The sequence below is a fragment of the Coenobita brevimanus genome, chromosome 61 (genome assembly GCF_032717465.1).
Source record: "Coenobita brevimanus isolate Jiangsu-jjx chromosome 61, ASM3271746v2, whole genome shotgun sequence".
Classification (NCBI taxonomy): Eukaryota; Metazoa; Arthropoda; class Malacostraca; order Decapoda; family Coenobitidae; genus Coenobita; species Coenobita brevimanus.
The window spans coordinates 222,173-248,709 of NC_137014.1; the positions used below are offsets into that span (position 1 = coordinate 222,173).

Sequence of the window (26,537 nt, forward strand, 5' to 3'; positions counted from 1 at the left end):
TACCTTCAATCACTCTCCAGAAATCTGCTTACCCCACATGCTAACTCCCTAATACCTGTAACTTACCAGTTTATTTAAATATCTGGTTAGTTAATGCATTCTTGTATGTTATTCACGCAGTCTTCATTGACATCACAAAAATACAAATTGCAGACAACACAGTACAGTATCTAGGAGCAATAAACACAAAATATCGCTACGGAAGGAAGGAAGGAATAATCAAGAGTATGCACCGAGCCATAATATGGCTATATGGCAATGCAGAAGTACAGGGAAAATATAGGCCGGGAGAAACAAGGAAATATCAAGAACAGAGGTAGGACAGAGGAGAAGAAGAGGACAGTAAGAAGAGAAAAATGGGAGACAAAAAGGCCGCTTTTAGGTTCCTCTTACGACAAGCAGGGGTACTGGGATATTGCTATGGAGAGAGCTTAAGGAAAGCATACGGTACTTAAGCTGATGAGACCACAGGACTAACAATTACATCTAAGATTCATTTTGCAGCAGCAAGCAACTCTTAGTGTGCGGCCAAACTTGCGCGAAACATGTGACCGAGAAGACGACTCAAAGCACCGGGTTAGAGCCGCTGCAATATCCGAGTCTGATCGTTGGAAGGGCCCCTGAGCTTCATTTCCTCTTGTCGGTCACATGTTTGGCTCAAGTGTGGCCCCACCGTAACCCAAAGCTTTCCATCATAGGTGCTACCGATTGTCCTGTCCTTCCCTATTGGCCGAGCAGCGTGGCCAGGATCACTGTACGAGCCTGCCAAAATATCATATACTCTTTTGAATACTATTTATCTATTGCCAGACGCCTTAATCCAGTAAGGGGTGGCCACAAACAAATCGCCTCCATGTCGCCCCGTCCCCCGCCATTTCACTGCCCTGCTACCAGCTCACCCTCGCTCTCTCATATACCTCCCACAGATTCGGTCGAGCAGCTGCCGAGAAAAGACGTCTCTACCAGCAGCACAGGCCTGCATAAAACTCTATACGGACATTGCTACCCAGGTTTCACTTACTCTAACCACACCACCTCCCGACCCTGCATTATCACCATCGTCTCTACCAAGATTTCCTTCACCTCGACTGCAGATATACACTGCCTCTCTTGGCGGCTGTATACTGCAGTCAGGTAGAGCTTTGATCCTCGCACACATCTCCTCTTGCCTCACTCTTCCTCCCAATCCTCTCCCAACATTAGACATACACACACACACACACACACACTCAGCACATCCTATCCCCCCTTACCCCCCCAACATCAGACACACACACACACACACACACACACTCAGTACATCCTATCCCTCCCTTACCCCCTGCTCTCCTTGCCCACTCTGCCGTAGGATTTCCTGTTACCCCACTACTGACGAACTGAACCCCGAGGGAAGGCCGTTTAGGGCTGACACGACGGGGGTCACTAGAGTGACTGGGGAGCCAGGGGGTAACAGGAAGGCACCCCGCTGTTAGGGTTAGGTTCCCCGTCAAGGGGCAATCCGGAGTAGGAGCCAGGGTCCCTCCTCACGACGTCCTCTAGAGGGAGGGGAAGGTAAAAGCCCGGCGCCCAGGATCTCTGGCATAGGTAGGCCTGGGCACCCAACTTTACAATCTCACACAATGGACTCGAGATCGGGATCAAAGACCATCCACAGAGGCAATCCACAAAGCTCATCTGCAAAAAACCAAGCAGCGGGACAGAATCGTGCAGACAACAGAGCAAAAAAGCCTCAGCCACCCACACCTCAGCTTGCTGCAACGAAGAAGCAACTCCCCAACAACGGAACTTAGGAGAACCCCCCCGCCACAGCCATCAACATCAAGCTATGAACTTTTCGCCCATCAAACCTCTCCATTCTGCACCCCACGACACATACAAAACCGCCTCAACACCCTACACGCCGAGTGAGCTGCAAGAATACACCTCGCTAAAAACACCCCTGCCCAAACAGACCAAACCTTTGCTATCCAAGAATTTCATCGTTCACTCAAAACCAGCAGCGACACAGCCCCCTGTATTGACCAAATCACCTACTCCATGCTATCTCACGCTGGACCAAATGCCACCACTGCCATTCTCAACCTCGTAAATCACTTCTGGACTTTAGCCAAACTTCCCTCTGCAAACAAAAAGGCTGCCATTCAACCAATCCCTAAACCCAAAGACCTTGGTAAATATAGACCTATATCCTTCCTCATCTGCCTTGGAAAAACCATGGAAAGGATGGTCCACCAACGTCTGCAATGGAGCACACCCACGCCACACCAATATCTGTTTGCATACACCAGAGGAAGGGGGACAGCAGAATGCCTCACCACATTCATGGCAGAAGTACGCAACGAGATGAGCCTAGTCATCTTTCTCGATCTCGAAAAAGTCTTCGAGCTCGCCTGTCCCCAGGCGATCCTCTCTACCTTTGCCAGCAAGAGAATTGGGGGTCGCCTCCTCGGCTGGCTCGAGGACTTCTTCAGAGATCGAGAAGCTCTCGTACGCTTCCAAGGACACTCTTCCACTTTCCACAGACACAACAACGGCACTCCACAGGCCAGTATAATCAGCCCAACTCTACAACACCCTCATGGACAGTCTCCTACAAACAAACATCGGGCCAGACATACGCGTCCTCTGCTACGCCGATGATCTAGCTCTAATAGTAAACCGAGGCCCCCTCTGTTACAAAGCTCAATGAACCCTTTCCCAACTCCTCCAAGGATGTATAGATCTCAGCCTATCTATAAACACCCAAAAAAAAACAAAGCACTAGCACTAGGCATGCAACCCCCCTCCTCACGTCCTCTACATCTCGGCTACAACCCGATCGAATATATAAACTCTCACCTTTATCCCGGAATGTGGATCGACTCCAATCTATCCTTCAGAACCGAATTCAGTTTCTTAAAAGAGAGAACAAACCTTAAACTCAGCGCCCTCAGATCCCCTACAGACAAGAGCAAAGGGGCCTCATATAAAGTCCTCAGACTGTTTGACATCCAAGCTATTCGCTCCGTCATCGACTATTGTGCCCCTATACCCGTCGGCGCAAACCCCACCCTAATCCAAAAACTCGAAACCACCCAAAACGAGGCACTCCTTATCATGACGAACTCACCCAGATGGACACGCCTCTGCAATCTCCGCATGGAGTGGAAGATCGAAGCCATTCAACACCGAATAAAAGCTAGAGCTGCAGGAATCATAGCAAAAATAACCCACAGTGCGACACCTCTCCCACCCCTAACACGAGTCCCAGCCAGCATCAACCTTCACCCTGATGTGCTGAAACAAAATTGGACCCATTGCACTATGAAAGCCAACCGACTTTTCAACCTCGACACCGTCATACAACAAGAACCAGTTGCTCCCGACCCAGAATACCGGCAGCCACCCCCCTGGGCTCCACCCCCTTTCAAACTAATAACTCCACACTCCTCCGCCAAAGCCAACACCCCCACAGAAGAAATACGCCAACTCAGCCTAGAACTCATCACTCACCTCACTCCCCCCAGCTTCAACACATACTACACCGACGGATCTGTTAATCCACCCAAAGCAGGAGCAGCCTTCATCTCCGGGAACAAGACAGCAGCCTGGCGAATCACAGACGGAGCATCAACTCTCCTCACTGAACTCGTAGCTATCCGTGAAGCCCTAATAGACGCCAAAAACACCACTGTATCGCCAGCCATCATTAGACACACTGACTCCCTCTCTGCAATACAAGTACTACGCCAACGAGACCGCTACGACAATATCAACATCTGCAGCACCATTTTCAACACAGCATACCAAATATCAGCAAGAAAAACTATAATCATACACTGGATCCCCAGCCACGTAGGCATAAGAGGAAATGAAAAAGCAGACAACTCCGCCAAACAAGCCACAAACTGCCCCCACATCGATATCGAAGTCACACTTAGCCACTCACAAATCAAAAAGAAAATATTAAACAAAGCATCAGCCCTCAACCAGGCATAACTCAGACAAGAAAACAACTACACTCATTCACTGATGCGAAGGTTACAGTTAAGACATCGCCCCCTTCCCAGTATAATCGACGAACAATACCAAAACTGCAAACACTGCAACGCAAACTCTCCTTTTCCCCTACTACATTATCTACTAAAATGCCCAGCAACCGAACTACTCAGAGCGGCAGAAACTACACCAACCCAGACATCACACTCACTGAACCCTCCCCCCCCCCACCCTCTTCATGTCCTAGATGCTGCAGGAGCTGTCCGAATTAGACAAACCCCACTCAACACCCTCATCCGCCTCGTGCAAACCGCCACTCCACCTAAGTAACGCTCACCCTCTCTCTCTTTCTCTCTCTCTCTCTCTTTCTCATCAGTGCCACCACGTGAAGGCGTGTCTATAGTGTTGGTGGTAAAAGTCTACAGACATACCAGCCACGGTTCAGGGGAAAAGTCTACGGATAAAGCGATCCAAGTTTCACTACCGAAATTTTTTCTCTGAGGTGTGTCAGACTCTTGGGGGACGGGGTGTATGGGGCAAATACACCCCTCAAAACACCCCCAAACACATCCCAAACACATTCCAAACACACCTCAAACACACCCAAAATACACCTAAAATGCACCCCAAAACACTCAAAATATACCCCAAACACACCCCATTCAAACCCCATACACACCCTAAAATGAACCCACACAACCCCTCAAAACACTCCTTAAACACACCCCAAACAGAACCCACAGAATCCCCAAAAACAAACCCCAAAAACACCCCAAAGACACCCCAGATAGAACCCAGACAACCCGTCAAAACACATCCCAAACAGAACCCACACAACCTCCCAAACACACCCCACACAGAACCCACACAACCTCCCAAACACACAACGCCTGTTCTCTGGCGATGTATCCTGCATTCCGTATTTTATTTTTTGGGAGAGAGAGAGAGAGAGAGAGAGAGAGAAGAGAAACAGCCATAAAAGCCTAAGTTAAATATGCAATCCCTGACTGGAATAGGGCAATCTGACGTAAGTTTATTTTTCCTACGCAATCTGACGTAAGTTTATTATTCCGACGCAAACTGACGTATTTCTCTGACACAATCTGACGTAAGTGTATTTTTCCGACGCAAACTGACGTAAGAATTCTTCCTACGCAATCTGACGTAAGTGTATTTCTCGTACGCAATCAGACGACGGCATTTTGACATACATACCATATGTACTCAGACAATCATCAATTTTTATACATGTAGATAAAGCGATATACATACGGTACATGCATAGTCATACATACATAGTCATTCATTCATACATCCATACACGAAGATAGGCTTCATGAAAACACACACACACACACACACACACACACACGTAGTGTGTGTGTCACGTAGCCTAGTCTAACTACATTATTATAACCTCACATAATCTCACCTAACCTCCCCATACCTAACCTAAATTATTATAACCGAACCTGACCACCAAACCTAATCAAACGCAGCCTAACCCTATCTAAAGCGACCTAATCTCACCCACTCTCACTTAACCTGACCAAACCTAACCTACCCCAACCCAACCAAGCCTAGAATAACCTAATCCAAGCCTACCTAACCTAACCTAGTACAACCCAACGAAAACACATCTAAACAAACCTATTCAAACCCAGTCTAATCTGTCTGTACCTAATCCACCTGAATACATCCCAACCAAAAATGACCCAGTCCCACCAAACGGTGCCCAAAGTGACCTAACCTAGGATGATATTGGCTATTCATTCTTTAAGATTTCCATGCCTGTGAGAGTCACACTCAAAGTTTAGCCTGTTCTGTTTATAAGTGGTTTTGTGTGTGTGTGTGTGTGTGTGTGTGTGTGTGTGTGTGTGTGTGTGTGTGTGTGTGTGTGTGTGTGTGTGTGTGTGTGTGTAGTTATAGATGATAGTGGTAGCGAATGAAGAAGGTAGAAGTGGTGTTGGATGTGGTGGTTGTGTAAAAGGAATACTTTGTGTGTGTGTGTGTGTGTGTGTGTGTGTGTGTGTGTGTGTGTGTGTGTGTGTGTGTGTGTAGTTATAGATGATAGTGGTAGCGAATGAAGAAGGTAGAAGTGGTGTTGGATGTGGTGGTTGTGTAAAAGGAATGCTTTGTGTGTGTGTGTGTGTGTGTGTGTGTGTAGTTGACAGTGGTAGGGAATGAAGAAGGCAGAAGTGGTGTTGAATGTGATGGTTGTGTAAAAGGAATGGTGTGTGTGTGTGTGTGTGTGTGTGTGTGTGTGTGTGTGTGTAGTTGACAGTGGTAGGGAATGAAGAAGGCAGAAGTGGTGTTGAATGTGATGGTTGTGTAAAAGGAATGGTGTGTGTGTGTGTGTGTGTGTGTGTGTGTGTGTGTGTGTGTGTGTGTGTGTGTGTGTGTGTGTGTGTGTGGCTAAATATGGTTGATCTTCCCCAATAAAATAAAAAGAAAAAACAAAACTCTAATCCTCCCCCTCTCTCTGTCATTGGTCCTCTCCCAACTTCCTCCTCTTTCCACTTCTCTCTTTATTACCTCTCTTCCTCCTCCATCCCTCTCTCGTACCCTTTTCCATCCAAGGTTATTCCCTTCTCTGCCCTCCAAATCAATCAACCTCCCCGCTAGCAAACATCGTCTACCGCCCCCCCCCCCCCCCAACAGTAGCGACTTCTGTCAACACATCGCATAGCCAATCGTCATCGCCGCGTGAGGGCAGCACCTTACAATGTCACCTCCATCACACTGGGCCGTATCGTAAAAACTAAACGCCAGTACTGACGAACGTGAGTGTCTGACGTTCCCGTTTTTCGTACCATAAATAAATTTACTGTTCACGCTAGGCGTTCGTCACCTGGTTGTGGCGTAAAATAGTATTGGAATGTCACAGGAGGATAAACGCCACGAGACCCCCCTATCGTATAACAAATTTAAATATTCATATGATAACCGGTTTTTCCATTTATAAAAACTGAATAATTCGTGAATCAAATTTTCCCCAGCAGACTAAAATATATGAGAAATATAAGGCTGTTCATAAGATTTTACAAGACTAAACACTTCGGAAACGAATACGAGTAAACAAAAGCTTCTATGGTGGCGACGTGGCGCGTTATATTGAGTTAGGATATTAAATTATGCTTTCTAGTTTACTTCAGACTACCTGCGTACTTTCTGAATAGATTTTTGAAACGGCAACTGTTTGAAAGTTTGTGTGTTAGCCAGCTCAGTTCTTTAGTTAGCACATTTGAGGGCAAGCCAGTAAGCTTCTGCCTCTAGTCCATCATCATCATTGTGTGACTTCTTTCCTATGAAAAGTCATGAATAAATGACGTGTAAGTAGTGCTTATACAATATTATATTACATGGCAGTAATTACACACATCATAGTTTGGTCAGCGTTGGTAAATGGTAGGTTTGGTTTGTATTTTTCACTTGTTTTAGTGTTTTTGCCCTCCATAGGACTCTACCACTGATGTCAACAAAATCTAACTGCACGCTCTTGAGTACCAAGTTATTTTTGCAGAATTTGGGTGTCATGAATGAATTATACACTCCGTAGGAAAATAAATTCATAAATTAATTGATTTACGAAATTATAACATTTTGTTCATTTGTTAATGGCTGCCCTCCTCCAGCTATAGCATGTCTACAAATATCCCTATACACCAGAATGATGGTAAAATGTATAAGAATAATTTCAATCAGCAGTGCACCAGGTTCACACTGAAAGATGAGGAAAAAATATATATGGTATATTACATACCTCACCTGTTCTACTCACCTGGTTGGCTACCCTATTACAATTAACAGTATGGCTTGGTAGGAATCTGCTTTTCAAGAAGTAGGGCAGCCCATACCTGCTGGCACGCCAGCCCCGTTTCCTATATACATCATCATCAGAATAGACTATTGATTAGAGGCTGAATTTGTGCCATATGCACGGTAGTTGCACTATTTGAAGGACTTCGAATTAAGAGTCGTAGTTATTCAATATAGTCGAACAGGATGTGACCTAGTTGTGAGTGGAGGGACTTTTTAAATGATGCAACTGGGTCAGCGCTAACAGCATCATCTGAAAGAGAGTTCCAGAGGTCTATACATCTGATGCTGAAAAACCTGCGTCTACACTCGGCTGAAGTGCGGGGTTTGGCCACCTTGAATCTATGGCCCCTGGTGTGAGTTAACGAAGGAAGAGAAAAAAGCTCAGGCGGTGCAATTGGGGACTGGCGATGGAAGATTTTCCAGCATTTAATGAGGTCACCTCTGATCAGTCTCCCTTTTACAGAATACAGGCCCAGGTTTTTCAGACGGTCAGCATAACTGAGTTCGGACAGGCCATTGATTTGCTTGGTCCATCTGCACTGTACAGACTCCAGGAGCCTCTGATCTCCGTGGTAGCCTGTGTTCCATACAGTGAAGCCAAACTCCATGATGGGTCTGATGTGGGATTTGAATAAAGTCAACATAAAATCTCGGTCTCGACAGAGGGTGGCCTTTAATAAATTATTTGAGAGGCCTGCTGCCTTTTTTACAGTATTTCTTATGTGCGAATGAAATTTCAGTGAACTGTCAACCAAGATACCCAAGTCTTTGTGTGTTGTTTCTACGGAGAGGCTGGTGTTGTTAATGTGATAGTACTGAAGTGCGCCAATAGAATTCCAGACTACTGGGCCTCTCTGACATCGCAGAACAGTACACTTGTCAAGATTGAAACGTAAACCCCAGGACTCAGCGACATTGTATACCATATCAATGTCCTTCCGGCATGTACTTATATCTGCAGCTAATGTGGAACAAGTGTTTTGGCGCAACTTGAGTTAAATCTTCATGTCATCAGCAAAGAATTTACATTTGGAGCGTATGTATGAGGGGAGAAAGTTTATATATACCAGAAAGAGCAAGGGGCCTAGAACAGATCCCTGGGGAACACCACTGAGAACATTCCTTGAGGAACTGGCGCAGCTGGACACAGACACTTGCATGGTGCGGCCGGACAGGAAGTCAGAGATGCAAGTTAGCAAGGAACCACTGACCCCAAGTAGCCTCAGCTTGTCAGTGAGTATCGAATGGTTGATGATGTCAAAGGCTTTGCTAAAGTCAAACAAGACAACATTCACAACATACCCAGCATCCACCCATGCCGTAACATCATTATACACGAGTAACAGTTGGTCATCTACAGTTCTACCCTGTCTGAATCCATACTGCTCATTTGACAGCACTCCATTAGTGTCAAGGTAGTTGTATAATGCCTCTGTAATAAATCTTTCCAGGGTTTTGCAGCAGATGGAGGTTAGGCTAATAGGCCTATGGTTAAGAGGTTTGTGTCGAGAGCCTTTCTTGAATATAGGAATGATAATGGATTTTTTCCAATCATGTGGCAATTTACCAGTGGTGACAGACTTTTGAAATATCAAAAACAAGAGTAAGGCTAAGGCTGGGCAATATTTCAGAAGACAGGTGGAGGCCATCAGGTCCCAATTTTCCCAAATGCTGAATTCACCTCCCTTTCAACACAAATAAACAAATCAAAGCAATATTGAAGAAAAGTCAACATTAAATGTATACAGGAGATTCATGGCCATAATTAAAGAGCTGGATGGATAGCAAAGGAGGTAGACATGTTGAAAGCAAGAACCAATACTCTGAAGCTAAACTGGAAAAACAGATTTCGAGGAAAGGAGCCATGTCCATGCTGTGGTTATGAAACAGAAACACAGAAGCATTTCTTGCTACACTGCAAGGCATTTGGTGAAATTAGAATTGACTTTGTAGTGCAACCTCATAAGGACACATTATCGGTAAATTTTTACAAGTGGACAATACACCCCCCAGGTAGTGCAATATATTTTTCTGGTAGTTTTTGATGCAGTTCAAATGTTTTTGACCTTCATTGTTGTCAGAAATGCCTCATTTCCCCTCTTTTCCAGTCATGAACTCTGATTGGACAAGCAGGTGAAATTAAGCATTTACTGAAAAAATGAATTAAAAAACAACTCAAATTGCATAAAAAACCACCAGAAAAATATACTGCACCACTGGGTAACATAACAGAACAAACGAAACCTAACCAAACAGACGTAACGTAACCTCACCAAACTCACTAAACCTAACCAAATGTAATCCAACATAACCTAACCTCTCCTAAGGGAATACGTAACGTAACCTCACCACTCACTAAACCTAACCAAATGTAATCCAACATAACCTAACCTCTCCTAAGGGAATACGTAACGTAACCTCACCAAACTCACTAAACCTAACCAAATGTAATCCAACATAACCTAACCTCTCCTAAGGGAATACGTAACGTAACCTCGCCAAACACAAAACCTAACCAAACCTACCACAACATACCTAATGTATTCTAGGGGAATACGTTACGTAACCTCACCAAACACACTAAACCTACCCCAACATACCTAACCTATCCGGTAAATTTTTACAAGTGGACAATACACCCCCCAAGTAGTGCAATATATTTTGCTGGTAGTTTTTGATGCGATTTGAATGTTTTTGACCTTCATTGTTGTCGGAAATGCCTCATTTCCCCTCTTTTCCAATCATGAACTTTGATTGGACAAGTAGGTGAAATTAAGCATTTTCCGAAAAAATCTATCTATCTATCTATCTATAGCCCGACGCCCTAATCCCGCAAAGAGTGACCGCAGACAAAACGCCTCCAAGTCGCTCTGTCACCCACCATTTGACTACCCTCCCCCCAACTCACCCCACCTCTCTCATATACCTCTCAACTCCACCTCATCCTCGGTCTACCCCTCCCTCCACCTCACCTACATACACCCTCTTAGTCAGTCTTTCATTCTCCATTCTCTTCACATGTCCAAACCACCTCAGTGTATTTCTCCTAATCTTCTCAACAACATCCACATCCACCCCACAACGTTCCTTCACTTCATTCGTCAACCTGTCCCTCCACGTCACTCCACATGCTCCTCTCAAGTAACTCATTTCCACTGCTCTCACTCTTGACTTGTTCCCCACTTGCAAGGTCCACGCCTCGCTTCCATAAGTCAGAGTAGAGATCACAATACTATCATGCAGTGACTTCTTAACTTCCATACTCTATCTATCTATCTATTGCTAGACGCCACAATCCCGTAAGGGGCGGCCATTTGACTCTGATTTATTAGTTTTACAGGGAGGGGCACTAACCCTCCACCAACCCACTTGTTGACACGTAGTGAGCACATATGGTTTGGTTATATGGTTACCACCCAGCGTTGTAAATGGTTTCTTGGCTTACAGGAAACCATTTGGCTTGTCACTCAATGTAATGCCACCTGTAAAGGAAAGAAAAGCAATAAGAAGTAACAGGAAAAATGGGAGAAATAGGAAGAGAGGAGGGCAGGCACAGAGAAAGAATAATACAGCCTAAGGAAGAGGTAAGCAGCACTACATCAAGTGAGTGGATGATGGTCGCCACCACCTACTTCCATACTCGCCTCCCTATTTCTCATCACTGCTTTCAGTGTACCAACAACCTTCCTTCCCTGCTGTACCCTTTCACACACTTCATCCCCCAAAGTTCCATCCTTACTCATCACACAACCCAAGTACTTGAATGCACTCACATTCTCCATATCCTCACCATCCAACCTTACTGCACACTCTGTGACTTCATTCCTCTCAAACACCATAACTTTACTTTTGTTTACATTAACTTTCAGCTTCCTCCTCCTACACACTGTCCCAAATTAATTCACCAAACCTTGCAACTCCCATTCATCTTCACTCAACAATACTGTATCGTCAGCAAACAGCAACACCGGAATCATCCAAATCTCACCCTCATTCATTAGAGCCACCCCCACATCCACTGCCCTACCTTGCACCTCCTTTACAACCCCATCCATGTATATATTAAACAGCCATGGAGACATCAAAGGACCCTGTTTCAGTCCCACACTGAGATCAAAGAACTCACTCAGCTCACCATCCACTCGCATCATACCCTAGCTCCCTCGTACATACTCTTCACAGCACTCAACAATTTCCCCTCCACTCCATATATTCTTAATACTTTCCACATACCTTGCCTATCTATTCTGTCATAAGCTTTCTCCAAGTCCATGAAGGCAGCATGCACTTGCCTTCCCTGCTCTAGATACTTCTCCACTAAACATCTTAGAACAAATATCTGATCTTCACACCCTTTTCCCTTCCTAAATCCCCCTTGTTCTTCTCCAACTAGCTCCTCTGTCATATGCCTAACCCTATCGATGAGTATTCTACCATATATTTTACCAGTCACATTAAGAAGGCAAATACGCCTATGGTTACCACATACTTCTCTCTCCCCTTTTCCTTTGTATAAAGGAACAATTATACCTGACTTCCAGACCTCTGGAACCCTTCCCTCTTCCCAAGCCAATCTACACAACTTCCATATCCACTCCACAACAATCTCACCCCCATACCTAAGCATTTCACCACACACTCCATTAATTCCTGGGGCCTTTCCCAACTTAATCATCTTCATCGCTTCCACTACTTCCGCCCTACTGATCTCTTCCTCCCTCCTCTTCTTCTCCCAGCCATTCCCCAACCACTTATACTCGCACTGCTCTCACTCTCTACATTCAACAAATCCTCAAAGTGCTCCTTCCATCTCCTCAATTTCTCTCTCTTCACCAACAATCTATTATTCCTATCTTTCACTCCCCCATTATTTTCCCATTCACACTGCCTTACTTTTACCTCCTTCCAAAACAATTTCTTACTCTCCCTCCATTTCACATTCAGATTCCTCCCAAACTCTTCATCCACTTTCTTCTTACTCTCCTTCATCAGTCTCTTAACCTCCCTTCTCCTGCTCACATATACCTCTCTCTTCTCTCTCTCTCATCTTCTCCTCTACCTCTACTCGCTAACCATTCACTATATACCTTCTTCTTTGTTCCACAGCTCGTTTCACCTCATCATTCCACCATGCTGTCCGTTGCACACCCTTGCATCTCCGCCTCACTCCACATACAACTCATATCGCATAAAAAACCACCAGAAAAATATACTGCACCACCGGGTAACATAAAGGAACAGACAAAACAGACTGGGCGATACAGACGTACGAGGCGCATGCACAGTTGAAGGGAAGACAAACACACGTACGAACGCACGCATTTTTTACCTGGAGTGGCCGAGTGAAGATAAAGTTTTTTTTTGGAATTTTAAATTAAATTCATTATCTCTGAAAATATCAATTTCCGAATGGGGTTATGGAGGTTCATTATGATCCTTAGGGACTATACTATACATTAATGGTGCTAAAATTCCTAAACTTCATATTGTCCGCTTGTAAATACTACGAATCAATGTGTTTGAATGGATGAGTAAATGGGGAGTGTGCCCTCCTGTCTCGGCTACCTCCCTTTCCTTGAGGGAAGCAGCCTAGGTATATAGATAGATAGATAGATTATATTACAAGTTGCCAATATGCAGTTCAGGGATATTAACATCATAAATGCATTGTATATTACATAAGAATGCTAATGAACCCCCATAACCTCACTCAGAAATCGATACATAAAGAGATAATGAATTTAATTAAAATTTCCCAAAAACCCACACCTTGGATGTTGACAGGCAGTCCGTGTAAAAAATGTGTGCGTTCATATGTGTGTTTGTCCCTCCATCGACTGCTCATGCGTCTGCTAGGTCTGTTTCACCCACTCATAGGCTTACTTTATATTTTTACCAATCAATTTGAAGAGCGGTCTTTCATATTTCCTGGGTGGAAAATTCAAATCCTTCTCGTTCTGGCTCCCGACGAGGTAGGACTTAATCTGAGCATTGGGTGTGATATTGATTACGCGTTATTAGGCGTTTCCACTCAGAACCGGAGGAAGCCTTTGAGTTATTGAGAAAACACGGTCTATTTTTTCTGGTAGTTTTTGATGACATTTGAGTGATTTCCACCTTCAATTTTGTCGGAAATGCTTCATTTTGCCTCTTTTCCAATCATGAACTTTGGATGAGGAGGTGAAAAGAAACATTCTCCACAGAAAACGAAGGCAAAATTCACTCAAATCGTATCACAAACCACCAGAATAACATACTGCACAACCTGGACCATCGTATCTCTTAGGTAAAGGATTCCACTGCAGCACGTTAGGTTAGGTTTGGTTAGTTTAGGTCTTTTTGGTTATATTAACCGGTTGTGCAGTATATTTTTGCGGTGTTTTTTATGCGATTTCAGTGATTTTTGCCTTCATTTTGTCAGTTGTTAGGTTTGGTTAGTCTAGGTCTGTTTGGTTAGATTAACCAGTTGTGCAGTGTATTTTTCCGGTGGTTTTTGATGCTGTTTGAGTGATTTTTGCCTTCGTTTTCTGTCGGTTAGGTTAGGCTGGATGGTTAGCTTGGGTTAATATACGTCTGATTAGGTTAACTGGTTTGCAGTATATTTTTCTGGTGGTTTATGATGTGATTTGAGTGATTTTTGCCTTCATTATCTGTTGAAAATGCTTCATTTCACCCCCTCATCCAGTCAAAGTTCATGATTGGAAAAGAGGCAAAATTAAGCATTTCCAACAAACATGAAGGTCAAAATCACTCAAATCTCATCAAAAACTGTCAGAAAAATATGCTGCACATCCTAGGGGGTGTACTGGCACCTTGTAAAAATTCACCGTCAAATTGGACCTAAAACTCATTCGTCCCCAAATCATTCAATTAGTTAGGTTACCAGGGACAAACGATTACTGTAAAGATGGACTGACTTCAGTTCCGAAACAACCTAAAGGTCTGACCCAACATGTGGTTGCTTGCCATGGTCTGCATGTAAAACTGTTGGTTTTACATATAATTACCGGTAAAATATCCTTTCTCTTCCTATTTGGTGTCTATGTAAGCTACATAAGAAAAAAAAAATTAGACAAACCATGCTTTGATGAAACACATTTACCAATTCCCATAGCCTCATGTAGGAAAGGCCCAGATATTTGACAGACACACAGTTGAAGGTGCATGCATATTTGGTTAGGTTAGGTTAGGTTGTTATTTTTTTCAGTGACATATTATATATAAGTGCCAGTTAAGAACATAAATATGTATTCATCATTATAATTCCTACAGTAGGACCATTTTCAATATTTTAACATCCTTCACCAATCTCCAGTCAGTCCTCCTGGCCAGGAAATAATCAGGCTACTATTACCTCCAGACTCATAATGTACACCCACCACAAACTGACTTGGGACCTACACACAGAATTGCTATGGAAGAGTTGTCTGCTTTGTGTTTCAACCTCTACCAAGTGAATTTGGGGGGACAAGAAGTAACTGGCAACTCCTCTGGTGTTAGCGGGAGGTGGTGAAACGCTCAGCACGTCAGTGCTTGCCAAGAAGCAAGAGTGGGAGTATATGTTCCTATCGCTCCGAGCTTGCACCTTCCTCTTTTTTCGTATGCATTACTGTTTGCCCTGTTATTTTTCTAGAGTCGAGTTGTCATGCCTGGAAAGTACTGCTCAAGGGATGGGTCCGTATCATTGCATGGAGGCTGGATAATGTCCCTATCAACACAATTTGTGAACATACTGGACACGCAAAGTCGACCGTCATGAAGATTCTTGCTGCAGCACGCGGCCTGCCACCTGATGTCGTACCAGAGCACAAGCATGGCAGTGGAAAGAAGAGGATGACTTCCATAGGTACAAATACTCTTCTGAAGAGGGAAGTAATCAAGAATCCTCGACTGACAGCAGCGGAATTGAAGCATCCCCAGCTGTTACAAGACGTCTCAATTCGAACTATCCAACACCGCTTGCAGAAGGAGCTGGGTTTGCCAAGCCGCACAGCAGCCAAGAAATCGCTTCTCACTGACCGCATGAAGAAGCAGCGCGTTCAGTTTGCCAAGAAGTATGCGCACTGGACATCGGATGAGTGGAGAAAAGTTATGTTTTCCGACGAAAGCACATTTCAAGTGTTTAAGGTGCGTTCTGCCAAGGTTTGTCGCCCTGCCTCCCATAGTCAATATGACCCTGCTTACTTGGTGCTGACTGTTAAGCACCCACAATCAGTAATGGTATGGGAGTGTTTCTTAGGTGATGTGGGAAGGGGAGGCCTCTACCTTCTAACTAAGAACTTGATGATGACTGGTGGCTGGTTAAACTTTTTTGCTATCGATGGGTGCGACTTTCATGCATGATTCAGCTCCATGTCACAAGTCAAGAAAGTTGACAAAATGGGTTCAGGATAATCGGACTGAGGTCCTCGACTGGCCTGGCAACAGTCCGGATCTAAATCCAATAGAAAACTGCTGGGCAGAGATGAAGAAAATCATGACAGAGAAGAAGACACCCAATCTGGACAACCTCAAGACTGAACTGACAAATATTTGGTGCAAAGAAATGTCCTTAGATTACCTTAGAGATCTCAGTGATTCCATGCCAAAATGCATCCAACTGGTCCTGAAAAACAAGGGAAACATGATTTCATATTAATGAATGGCATTTCATGAACAAACACTGTGATATACTATGATTTCATTTGTTTAATACCTTGTGGGGGGAGGTCCTAAATCATTTTGTGGTAGCTGTAATCAGCCTAATATCTCTTTTCCTAAAATGCATGTTGCACACAATCATATTCATTGCCTCCTCAAATTCGAGTACATGCATCCTTTCCCCTTCCACATTCCTCACACCATATGCACATCATCCCCATGCACTCCTTCATATCCTTGAGCTGCTTTGCTCACATGACCATTTTAATCCCCATCCAAAACTACCATCTCAACATCCCACATACCGCCAACCATACATACCGTATCAAGTCATCCCAGAATCTATCTTTTTCTTCATCATCCAAGCCAACCTGTTGAGTGTATGTCAATATAAATGAAATCATGGACCTGGGAATGTTGGATGGCTGAGAGATACAGAAACATACCTTTATTATTGTGTTCTCCATACTACTGGTAGGGAGAAGAAGCAAATCAGTGAATGGTATTTCATGACAGTTATTAAATATTTTATTATGCACTGCCAGAGACAGACTTCTCTAATATTTAAGCTCTTCTAGTTCTAACTCTCCCCTGGGAGCCAATTATTAAGCTTAGAAAGGCCCATATGTTTCTCTGCCCATAACCATTTTTCCCAGATATAAAGTAAAAGCAGAGGATGGAAGGATGTTAATTGAGATGGATGCAGTAAGGAAGAGATGGGCAGAGTATTTTGAAAGATTGTTAAATGTAGAGGAGGAAAACGTGGCTGAGATTGTGGCAGATAGAAGGGTGCAAGGAATAAATGTGTTGGGAGAGTTGAATGATTCTTTGATCACGAAGGAGGAAGTGGAGAAGGCAGTAAAGGAGATGAAAACAGGGAAAGCTGCAGGTATGGATGGGTGTGCTGTGGAATGCCTGAAGGGTGGTGGAGTGACTATTGTTGACTGGTTAGTAAGATTATTGAATGTGTGCTTTGAGAAAGGTATGGTGCCAATTGACTGGGCAAGTGCTTGTGTGGTCCCGTTGTATAAAGGCAAGGGTGATAAGTATGAATGTACTAGCTTTAGGGGTATAAGTCTGTTGAGTGTTGTAGGTAAAGTGTATGGTAGAGTGTTAATTATGAGAGTTAGAGAGGGTACAGAGGGAGTGATTAGTGATGAGCAGTGTGGCTTTAGGGAGAGGGAGGGGATGCGTTGATCAGGTGTTTGCTGTGAGACAAGTGTGTGAAAAGTATTTAGCGAAAGGCAAGGATGTGTTTTGGGCATTTATGGATTTAGAGAAAGCGTATGATAGAATTCATAGGGAGGCTTTGTGGACTGTTTTAAGATTGTATGGACTTGATGGTAGGTTACTAAAAGGGGTGAAAAGTTTTTATGTAAATAGTAGAGCATGTGTAAGAGTGGGAAATGCTGTGAGTGATTGGTTTCCGTGAGAGTGGGGCTGCGACAGGGATGTGTGATGTCGCCTTGGTTGTTTAATATTTACATGGATGGTGTTGTAAGGGAGGTGAATGCAAGAGTTTTAGGTGGTCTGAGTCTGGTAAATGTTGATGGAGGAGAGTGGAATCTGAAGCAACTGCTGTTTGCAGATGATACTGCATTGGTGACTGATTCAGAGGAGAAATTGAGACAGTTGGTAGAGGAGTTTGGAAGGGTGTGTGAAAGGAGGAAATTGAAAGTAAATGAGAATAAGAGTAAAGTGATGAAGTGTACGAGGTTGATAGATGGTAGGGGGATGAATATAGTTTTGAATGGTGAGTTGCTTGAGGAGGTAGATTGTTTTAAATATCTAGGGTCACATGTTGCTGTGGATGGAAGAATAGATGCAGAAGTGAAGTTTAGAATTAATGAAGTAGGAAAGGTGCTGGGAGGAATGAAAAAAGTGTTTAAATGTCTTTCGCTTAGAATGGATGTAAAGAGAAGGCTGTATGAGGGTGTTGTGGTACCGACTGCGTTATATGGGGCTGAAACATGGAATATGGGTGTAGCAGAGAGGAATAGTTTGAATGTAATGGAGATGAGATGTCTGAGGAGTATGTGTGGAGTGACGCGTATGGATCGAGTGCGAAATGATGAAGTGCGAAGGAGAACTGGAGTTGTTCGGGAGATGGCTGGTAGAGTTGAGCAGAGGGTGTTGCAATGGTTTGGGCATATGGAGAGAATGGATAATGAGCGATTGGTGAAAAAGATAACTAGATCTGATGTGAGAGGTGTAAGACTGAGAGGAAGACCACGAATAGGATGGATGGACAGTGTGAAGAGAGCGCTGGATGCGAGAGGGATGTCTGTTGAGCAAGGAAGAGTGGCTGTGCGTGACAGAAATAAATGGAGAGAAATTGTAAATGAATAAGTGATGACGCAGCCCTGAGGGGATATTCTCCCGCATTTGGTCTGATCAGCTAGTCAGGTCAGGTGCGGGTAAGGGGATGGGTCTGTTATGATGTGGCAGGGGTAAACCAGTTCTGCTGTCGGGCCCTGCTGTGGATGTCAAGGCTTGCATTGCGCAGTTGACCCTTGTGCGGTGTGATGCGGTGAGGATCTGTCCGTTCTCCCCTTTGGGGCTAAGATGCGAATGAATGTGTTTGAATGGATGAGTAAATGGAGAGTGAGTCGTCCTGTCTCGGCTACCTCCCTTTCCTTGGGGGAAGCAGCCTAGGTATATAGATAGATAGATAGATAAAGTATCAAAAGGAAAATCATGAACATGCCCTAAATGTGAAGTAAATGTGCAATAATAGGCTAATTCTTGTTCTCAACTTCACCAGTATACATGCATTATATTCACTGTGGAATACTGAACACTGTAACACGGTGTAACATTTTTTTTTTTTTTTTTTTTTTTTTTTTTAATAACAGAACAGAGGAAACAAAAACAAATGAATAATACCAATGATAATAGAAAAAAAAAAAAATCCATACAGCAGATCACAGGTGCCCATTATTAAAAAATCTGGAACACTTGGGCTTGAACAGCCATAGGTTGAAGTTTGGGGGAAAACCACTCTAGGGAAGCAAGTTCCAAAGAGATGCAGTTTGGGGAATAGAAGAACTGATAGGCAGAAGTTCTGCAATATGGCAGTGTGAGTAATAAGTGCTACCAGATGACCGTGTAGTGCAGGGGAAGGCATGGAAAGGTGGTTTAATGGATGCAACTTTGTATGAGCATTTGCCATAAAAGTATCTGTAAAATAGTGCAAGGGATTCAACATTCCTTCTTACTTGTAGGGGAGGTAGTTCATTTATAATAGTAAGGTTATTAAAAATTCTAACAGCTATATTCTGAATTTTGTCTAGTTGTTTTAGTATTACCTCTCCACATCCATACCACATGGGTGAGCAATATTCCAGCTGAGAGTGCACATGACATAAATTATAGCTAGCTGCTTGTCAAAGAAGTTATGGACTCTGTACAATACCGTAATCCAAGTTTCTTTGAAGTGGTTTTAGCAAGTGATTTAACATGAGAGGGCCAGCTGAGGGCATAGTTAAGTGAAATACCGAGAATTTCAATACTTTTAGAGATGGGAATATTAGCATCATTGAAGGTAATGTAGGAATAAGGCAATATCTGTCTATTAATAAACTGTATGTACTGTATTTGGTTTTACTAGCATTAAATGAGACCATTATTTTGTCCCCCCCCCCCCTTGTTTTGGTCATACAGCAAATCACTGTTATACTGTATACTGGTGATACGAACATTTTCAGGACAGTCTGTAATGCAGTCTACTGTATGAATCTATAGCCAGACACCATAATCCCATAAGGGGTGGCAGTTTGTCTTTGAGTTAGTTGTTTTATGGGGAGGGGCACTAACCCTCCGCCAAGCCACTTGTTGACACATAGGGAACACATATGGGCTGGTTATATGGTTACCACCCAGTGTTGTATAAATGGTTTCCTGGCTTAATGGAAACCATCAGGCTTGTTACTCAATGGAAAGCCACCTGAAATGGAAAGAAGTGTAGTAAAAAATGACAGGAAAGATGGGAAAAATAGGATGAGAGGAGGGCAGTCACAGAAAATGAATGATAAAGGTGAATGAAGAAGTAGGCAGCACTACAGCAAGTGGGTGGATGATGGTTGCCACCACCTACCACCAGTTGGTAATGCAAAACAGGGAAAAATTAGCTTATCTGCTTTATCAGTGGCAATGGGTTTTTATCTAGCAATTTTTTGCCATGTAGTGTGGACTTAATGGAAAAAAATAAAATAAAAAATTATGATACATAACAAGGGTATTCAGTAAATGAAGCTTAGTGGACAGCAAGATTACATCTAATGCTTTTACTTCTTTCAGAATGTAGGAGGGTCCAGGGCTAGGCTACTGTAGACCAGATCATTTATGCCATGGGAGATCACTCTACATTCCAGGCAGTTTACACAACAGAAAAACCTCCAGCTAACTCTTGGACTTTAACCGTGGTGCATTAACTGTCTACTCTAGTATGAGATCCCTTCTATTATGGTAAGAAAATTTTTTCAGCATCACTCTCAGTCTGCATTAAGAGTCTGTGCTGTGTGCAGGCAGATTACTACTGTCTACGACATGTTATACAGATAATTGAGACAGCATTTTGGTTTATGAATGACAGGATAAGAGCACAGAAACACTCATCTGTGTGTCCTTTATCTCTGTGTATTGGGCACTCCTTTATTGAATCATTAAGAGTGTAGGGGCTTATTTAAGATGAGAGTGACCAGTTGCTCCACCTCAACCATCCCTTGGACCACATCTGGGTGTAGTGCCTTAAATTAGGCCACCGGGTGTTGGTTTAGTTATGTTAATCACCCTGTGTAGTAAATGGTGTCTTAAGAAATCATTTGGTTTGTCACTCAGTTTAGCACCTGAAGGTTGCTCTATACTGAGTGACTAGGTGGTGGGTGCTCCCATCTAATAATATCCAGGAAAAATATCTTCACTGTATCACATGCAACATTTAAGTGAAGAAAGTGTTAATTCATCACCAGGTTATTAAACAACCTTAGGTAAAACAAGTTCAAAGGAGGACGAATTCTATATACTTCATGGGAGTGTTATGATGCAGTTTTAGTGAATCAGGATGAGTGAAACTGTTAAAACGGATACTGTTGGTGTAATGGAGGAACTTGTAATGGATGTAATAGAAAAAGATGAACCTGCCGAGTATAAGAGTGGCCAAATTAATACAGGACATGTATCCCATAAAACACTGAAAGTATTTGAGTGTCCTACATGTAAAAGACAGTTTGGTCACAAGGGTCACCTTAATAACCATATGGCAATTCATACTGGTGTCAAGAAATTTGAATGTCATGTCTGTAGTAAAAAATTTGCCAAAAAGTACAATCTCATGAAGCATAAACTTGTTCACTCTGGAGAGAAAAATTTTTGCTGTGAAGAATGTGGACGAAAATTTAGCCATAAAGGACACTTCAAATATCACCTTTTGACGCACAAAATAGGTGGAAGTGTGAAATGTGAAGAGTGTCAGAAAATGTTCCTTACTGAAAGGGACCTTTCAAAGCACTTGATGGTACATAGAGGAATTAAGGAGTTTAAGTGTCATAAATGCAATAAGGAATTCCATCAAAGAGGACATCTAAATAAACACATTCAGACTCATTCAGGAGACAAACAATTTGAGTGTGAGGAGTGTGGACGGAAATTTTTCCAGAAAACTCATTTAGATAACCATATCTTAACACATACTGGGGAAAAAAAGTTTAAATGTAAGGAATGTAATAGATCTTTCACTCAGAAAGGCAACCTGAAAAACCATACATTGATTCACAAAGGAGAGAAGAATTTTGTATGTGAAACATGTGGGAAACAATTCACTCTAAAAGGCAGTCTAACAGCCCACTTACAAACACACACACAATTAAAGCAATTTACATGTGAAGAATGTGGTAAGCAGTTCTCTCAGAAAACTGGACTGGCCCATCACTTAAAAATACACGCTGGTGTAAAAAGGTTCGCATGTGCTGTATGCGGCAAGTTATTCCCCAGAAAGACTAACTTGAAAACACACATAATTTCACAGCATATTGTATGAGAATAGGTAGCTCCTTCAGTTGGTGCTGGAGAGGGATGCATTCATGAAGTGGCACATGTATGACCATGTGGATTAACTGCTTAGTTATGCAAATGTCCTTCAGCTTTCCTTTTGTCCCTGAAAGAAGGATGGTGGACTACAGGAGATTTTTTTTTTTTTTTTTTTTTTTTTTTTTTTTAAATGAATGGAGGAAGGAAAAACAAAGGAAAAAAAATAAGTCCATGTGCCTAAAGGCATCCTCCATTCATAAAATACTTATAACAATTGGATTTAAAATCGAATGGATTAAATGTATGTGGGAAGCAACTCCCAGGAAGTGAATTCCAGAGAGTAGTAGTTCTGGGGATAAATGAATTTTGATAAGAAGAGGTTCTGCATTGTGGGGGAGAGAGTGTGAGTTCATGGGCGCTCCCAGCTGCCCGAGTATTTTGGGAGAAAATGTGAAGGGGAGGCACAATTGAAGCCAGTTCGTTAGAGCACTTACGGTAAAAAATCAATAAAATAGTGCTAAAGCAACATCTCTACATACTGATAATGGAGGAAGGTCCTGCGTTATGGCAGGATTATTGATTAATCTAATGGCTTTATTTTGAATTTTGTCCAACTGCCTCAGTGAAACTGCCCCACATCCACTCCACAGTGGTGAACAGTATTTGATCTGAGAACGCACATGACTTTTGTATATTGTGGCCATCTGCTCGTCAGTGAAGAACTCACGAACTCTATACATAAGTCCCAGTTTTTTTTTAAGCATTTTTAGCAAGGGATTTAACATAAGCTGTCCAGCTTAGGTTGGGGTTTAGGGTAACACCTAGGATATCAATTGTAGTACTGACATCATTTAAAATTATGTGAGTGTCTGAGGGATTCTTTCTATTGGAGAAATTAATGTATTTAGTTTTCTGAGCATTAAATGAGACCAGATTTTTTTTGTCCCTATTGATTAATTTTAGAAAGGTCCTGGTTCACACAAACTGCTGTGTTTATTTGGGAATTTATATCAAATTGTGTAAAGGAGGTACTAAATGTGAAAGAACTATGAAGGGTCGAGTCATCAGCATAAGTGTGTATTGGGTTGTGCGTGACTGATAGGAGGTCATTTATATGTATGAGAAAGTGGGTTGGCGTCCAAACTGATCCCTGAGGTACGCCAGCATTTATGGAATGAAACTGAGAATAAATTCCATCTACCATGACCTGTATTTTTCTACTATGAAGGTAAGAAGAAATTAGAGGAACCAGTGATGCAAGGCCATAGTGTGACATCTTAAACAATAAGGCCTGGTGCCATACTCTGTCCAATGCTTTTGAAATATTAAGTGCTACTGTGTGTGTTTCACCATGTTGGTCTGTTGTTTTGTTAATCTGATGGGTAAGATGGCAAAGAATAACTACAGTTAAACGTTCCTGTCTAAATCCATACTGCCGATCACTGATCAATTTATTGATTTCTAGATGCTTGACTATGTGTTTGTTAATTAGTGTCTCAAAAGACACTAAGAATGGCAACTTCAGCTTGCAGTCAACAAGGTTCATGTTCAGATGGATCTGGGGCAACAACAACAAAAACCCCTTGAGTCACTTTACATAGTTTTGTTTCTGTTCTTGCTGCCTTCAAATGATTTTATTAAGTTTCAAGGGTGATGTAATTCAGTAAAGGTATTTGTTTGTTCATTTATAAAGGCTCCAACATGCTTGCATGCATTGGCCTTGGTCATCTGATGACAGCTTTCCACACTGCCCAAACTCTTGCAGTCTCTCTGTTCAGTCCTTTATTCTTGAGGACACACTGTATGATCTTGTATCAAATCTTTTTCTGTCTGCCTCTCACAGTTCTACCCTCGGCATTCACACCTCTTGCCCTCCACACCCAGTTATCATCCTCCAACCTTTTCACATGCACTGACCATCTCATCACAACACTAATACATTCAAGTCCTATCCTTCCACTCAACTATTCATTCATAGTTCTAACCCTCCTAGATGTGTCATTCAAGGACATACTACACATCCAATGTAATCACATCATCATCATCTAATCCAGTGTTGCCCCATGAGGAGTGCAGGAGCCCAGGGCTAGGCAAATTGGTCCTGACACTTAAGATGAAAGTGACCAGCCTCACTCATCCCTGAATGGCATTACGTGAGCAATAAACCCCAACCACCTCTTGGATATAAACCTGCACTGGCTCAATCCTATTGGGGCATCCTAATTTCCCAGTAAACCACCAGGTGTCACAATTTGGTTATATGGTTACCACCCAGCACAGTAAATGGTTTCCTGGTGTACAAGGAACCATTTGGTTTGTCACTGTGTAGAGTCACTCGTAGACAGAAGGAAGAGGAATGTCATTATAAACTCTGTATATCCGAGCCTATGAATATCCCCCTCCTTTAATGCTCAACTCAGAACCATACAACATTACATGCTTAACGCATGGTGCACTCAAGGACCTCTTGGCACGGATGGAGAGCCCTCAGTGACAGGAGGGACAACAACTCCCTGCACTTCTTCCAACTGCTCCTTACCCTTGCTACTGAGCTAGGTTCAGCCCCACCTGCAGCAAATCATGTCCCTTGAATAACAAAACTCAACAGACTCTCCAGCAAGATTAATCCTTTCCCACCTCTCTGCCTGCACATGATCTCCCCTGTACATTGCACACACATAATCAGCATGATTTAGAAGCCTTCCTCTAATACCCCTACAGCTACTTTTCTTATGAACCCACTTATCACAAATACTGCACAAAATGGAGGTACTGTACTTCCCACACTCTTGTGGCAAACTGTGCATGGTCACACTCCCTCTACTTTGACAGTACCTCTGCCAGCCCTAGATATCGTCATGTTTGTTTGATCTGTGTTTACTTTCAAATCTTTATGCATCATTCCAACTGACCTTTTCCTAAATCTTTCCTTCACTACTTTCTCACTTTTCAAAATGAACACCAGTTATCAGCATACAACACCTCCTACGGAAGTCCAGTTGGAGAAGTACTCCGAAACTGAATAAAATCATCCAGATATAGCAAGAATAATGACATTTAGTGGCTTATGTCTTCCTACCTCCATGTGGTTCTATACATTTAGGGGAGATGCTTTTTAATGTGCCCTAGTTTGAAAAGTCTCCTAAAATGAGTAAAACCATTAACTGAACACAACAGACAGTCCTTGATCAGTTCCTTCACTCATGTATTTTTAATTTTCTTTTTGCTACCTCCAGGGGGCGTATTTTTCACAGTGACCTTCTCTTTCACAAAAGTCCATTCACAAGCTCCTAAACATTTCACTGGCTTGCAAATTCACAAGATTCCTTGTGAAAGTTCACAGCTATTGATAAATACAAGCCCAGATAATTTTATTCAGCATGGAAGTGACTAAATAAACTGGAGGGGTTTGATACAGTCTTCATTAACATGTTCATCACACCAAGCCCTCTTCCTCCCATCATCCCCAGACATCACCTTTTGTTTCCCAAACCTTGCCCCCACATCCTGGAGAGTGGTCAAAATCCTTGGCCCTGACCACCTCCTGATCATCATCACTACCAAAACCAGAATCACTCCAGGTGGCCACAGACACTATCTATCTTATCTTTTGCCAGATGCCTTAATCCTGTAAGGGGAGGCCACAAACAAATCTCCTCCATGTCACCCTGCCCCCCGCCATTCCATTGCCCTGCTCCCAGCTCACACCCCCCTCTCTCATATACCTCTCCATTCCATCCCTCCATCTCATCCTTGGCCTCCCCCTCCCTCTCCCCCCTTCTACAGACACACATACACTAATTATAAGACAGCCAACTGGGAGGCCTTCACAACAGAAACAGAACACTTTGAAACATTAAACAGTACACCCATCACAAACATCAACACTGTGCACACTTTCAATACAATTATTCAAAATGCAGACAAAAGACACATCCCTATGGGCAACAGAAAGAGAGACAATTCCAATTTTACACCAGAAATTCAAGGCCTCGTCAGTCAAGGCGACACACTACAACACTCCCCAACACCCCATACACAAGACACCATACAACAAATATATGCCCTCA

General features: G+C 42.9%; 2 protein-coding genes across 2 annotated transcripts; both read left to right on the forward strand.

The window, feature by feature from the left end:
• Positions 1-2,223: 2,223 nt before the first annotated feature.
• On the forward strand, positions 2,224-2,640 carry LOC145403562 (uncharacterized). The gene has a single exon (XM_080275240.1). The coding sequence runs from the start codon at positions 2,224-2,226 to the stop codon at positions 2,638-2,640; it is 417 nt and encodes a 138-aa protein (XP_080131366.1).
• A 17,958-nt stretch (positions 2,641-20,598) lies between these two features.
• On the forward strand, positions 20,599-22,694 carry LOC145403587 (uncharacterized). Its single transcript, XM_080275263.1, has one exon. It carries the CDS (start codon positions 21,503-21,505, stop codon positions 22,475-22,477), a length of 975 nt encoding a protein of 324 aa, XP_080131389.1. The 5' UTR covers positions 20,599-21,502; the 3' UTR covers positions 22,478-22,694.
• The last annotated feature ends 3,843 nt before the right edge of the window (positions 22,695-26,537 follow it).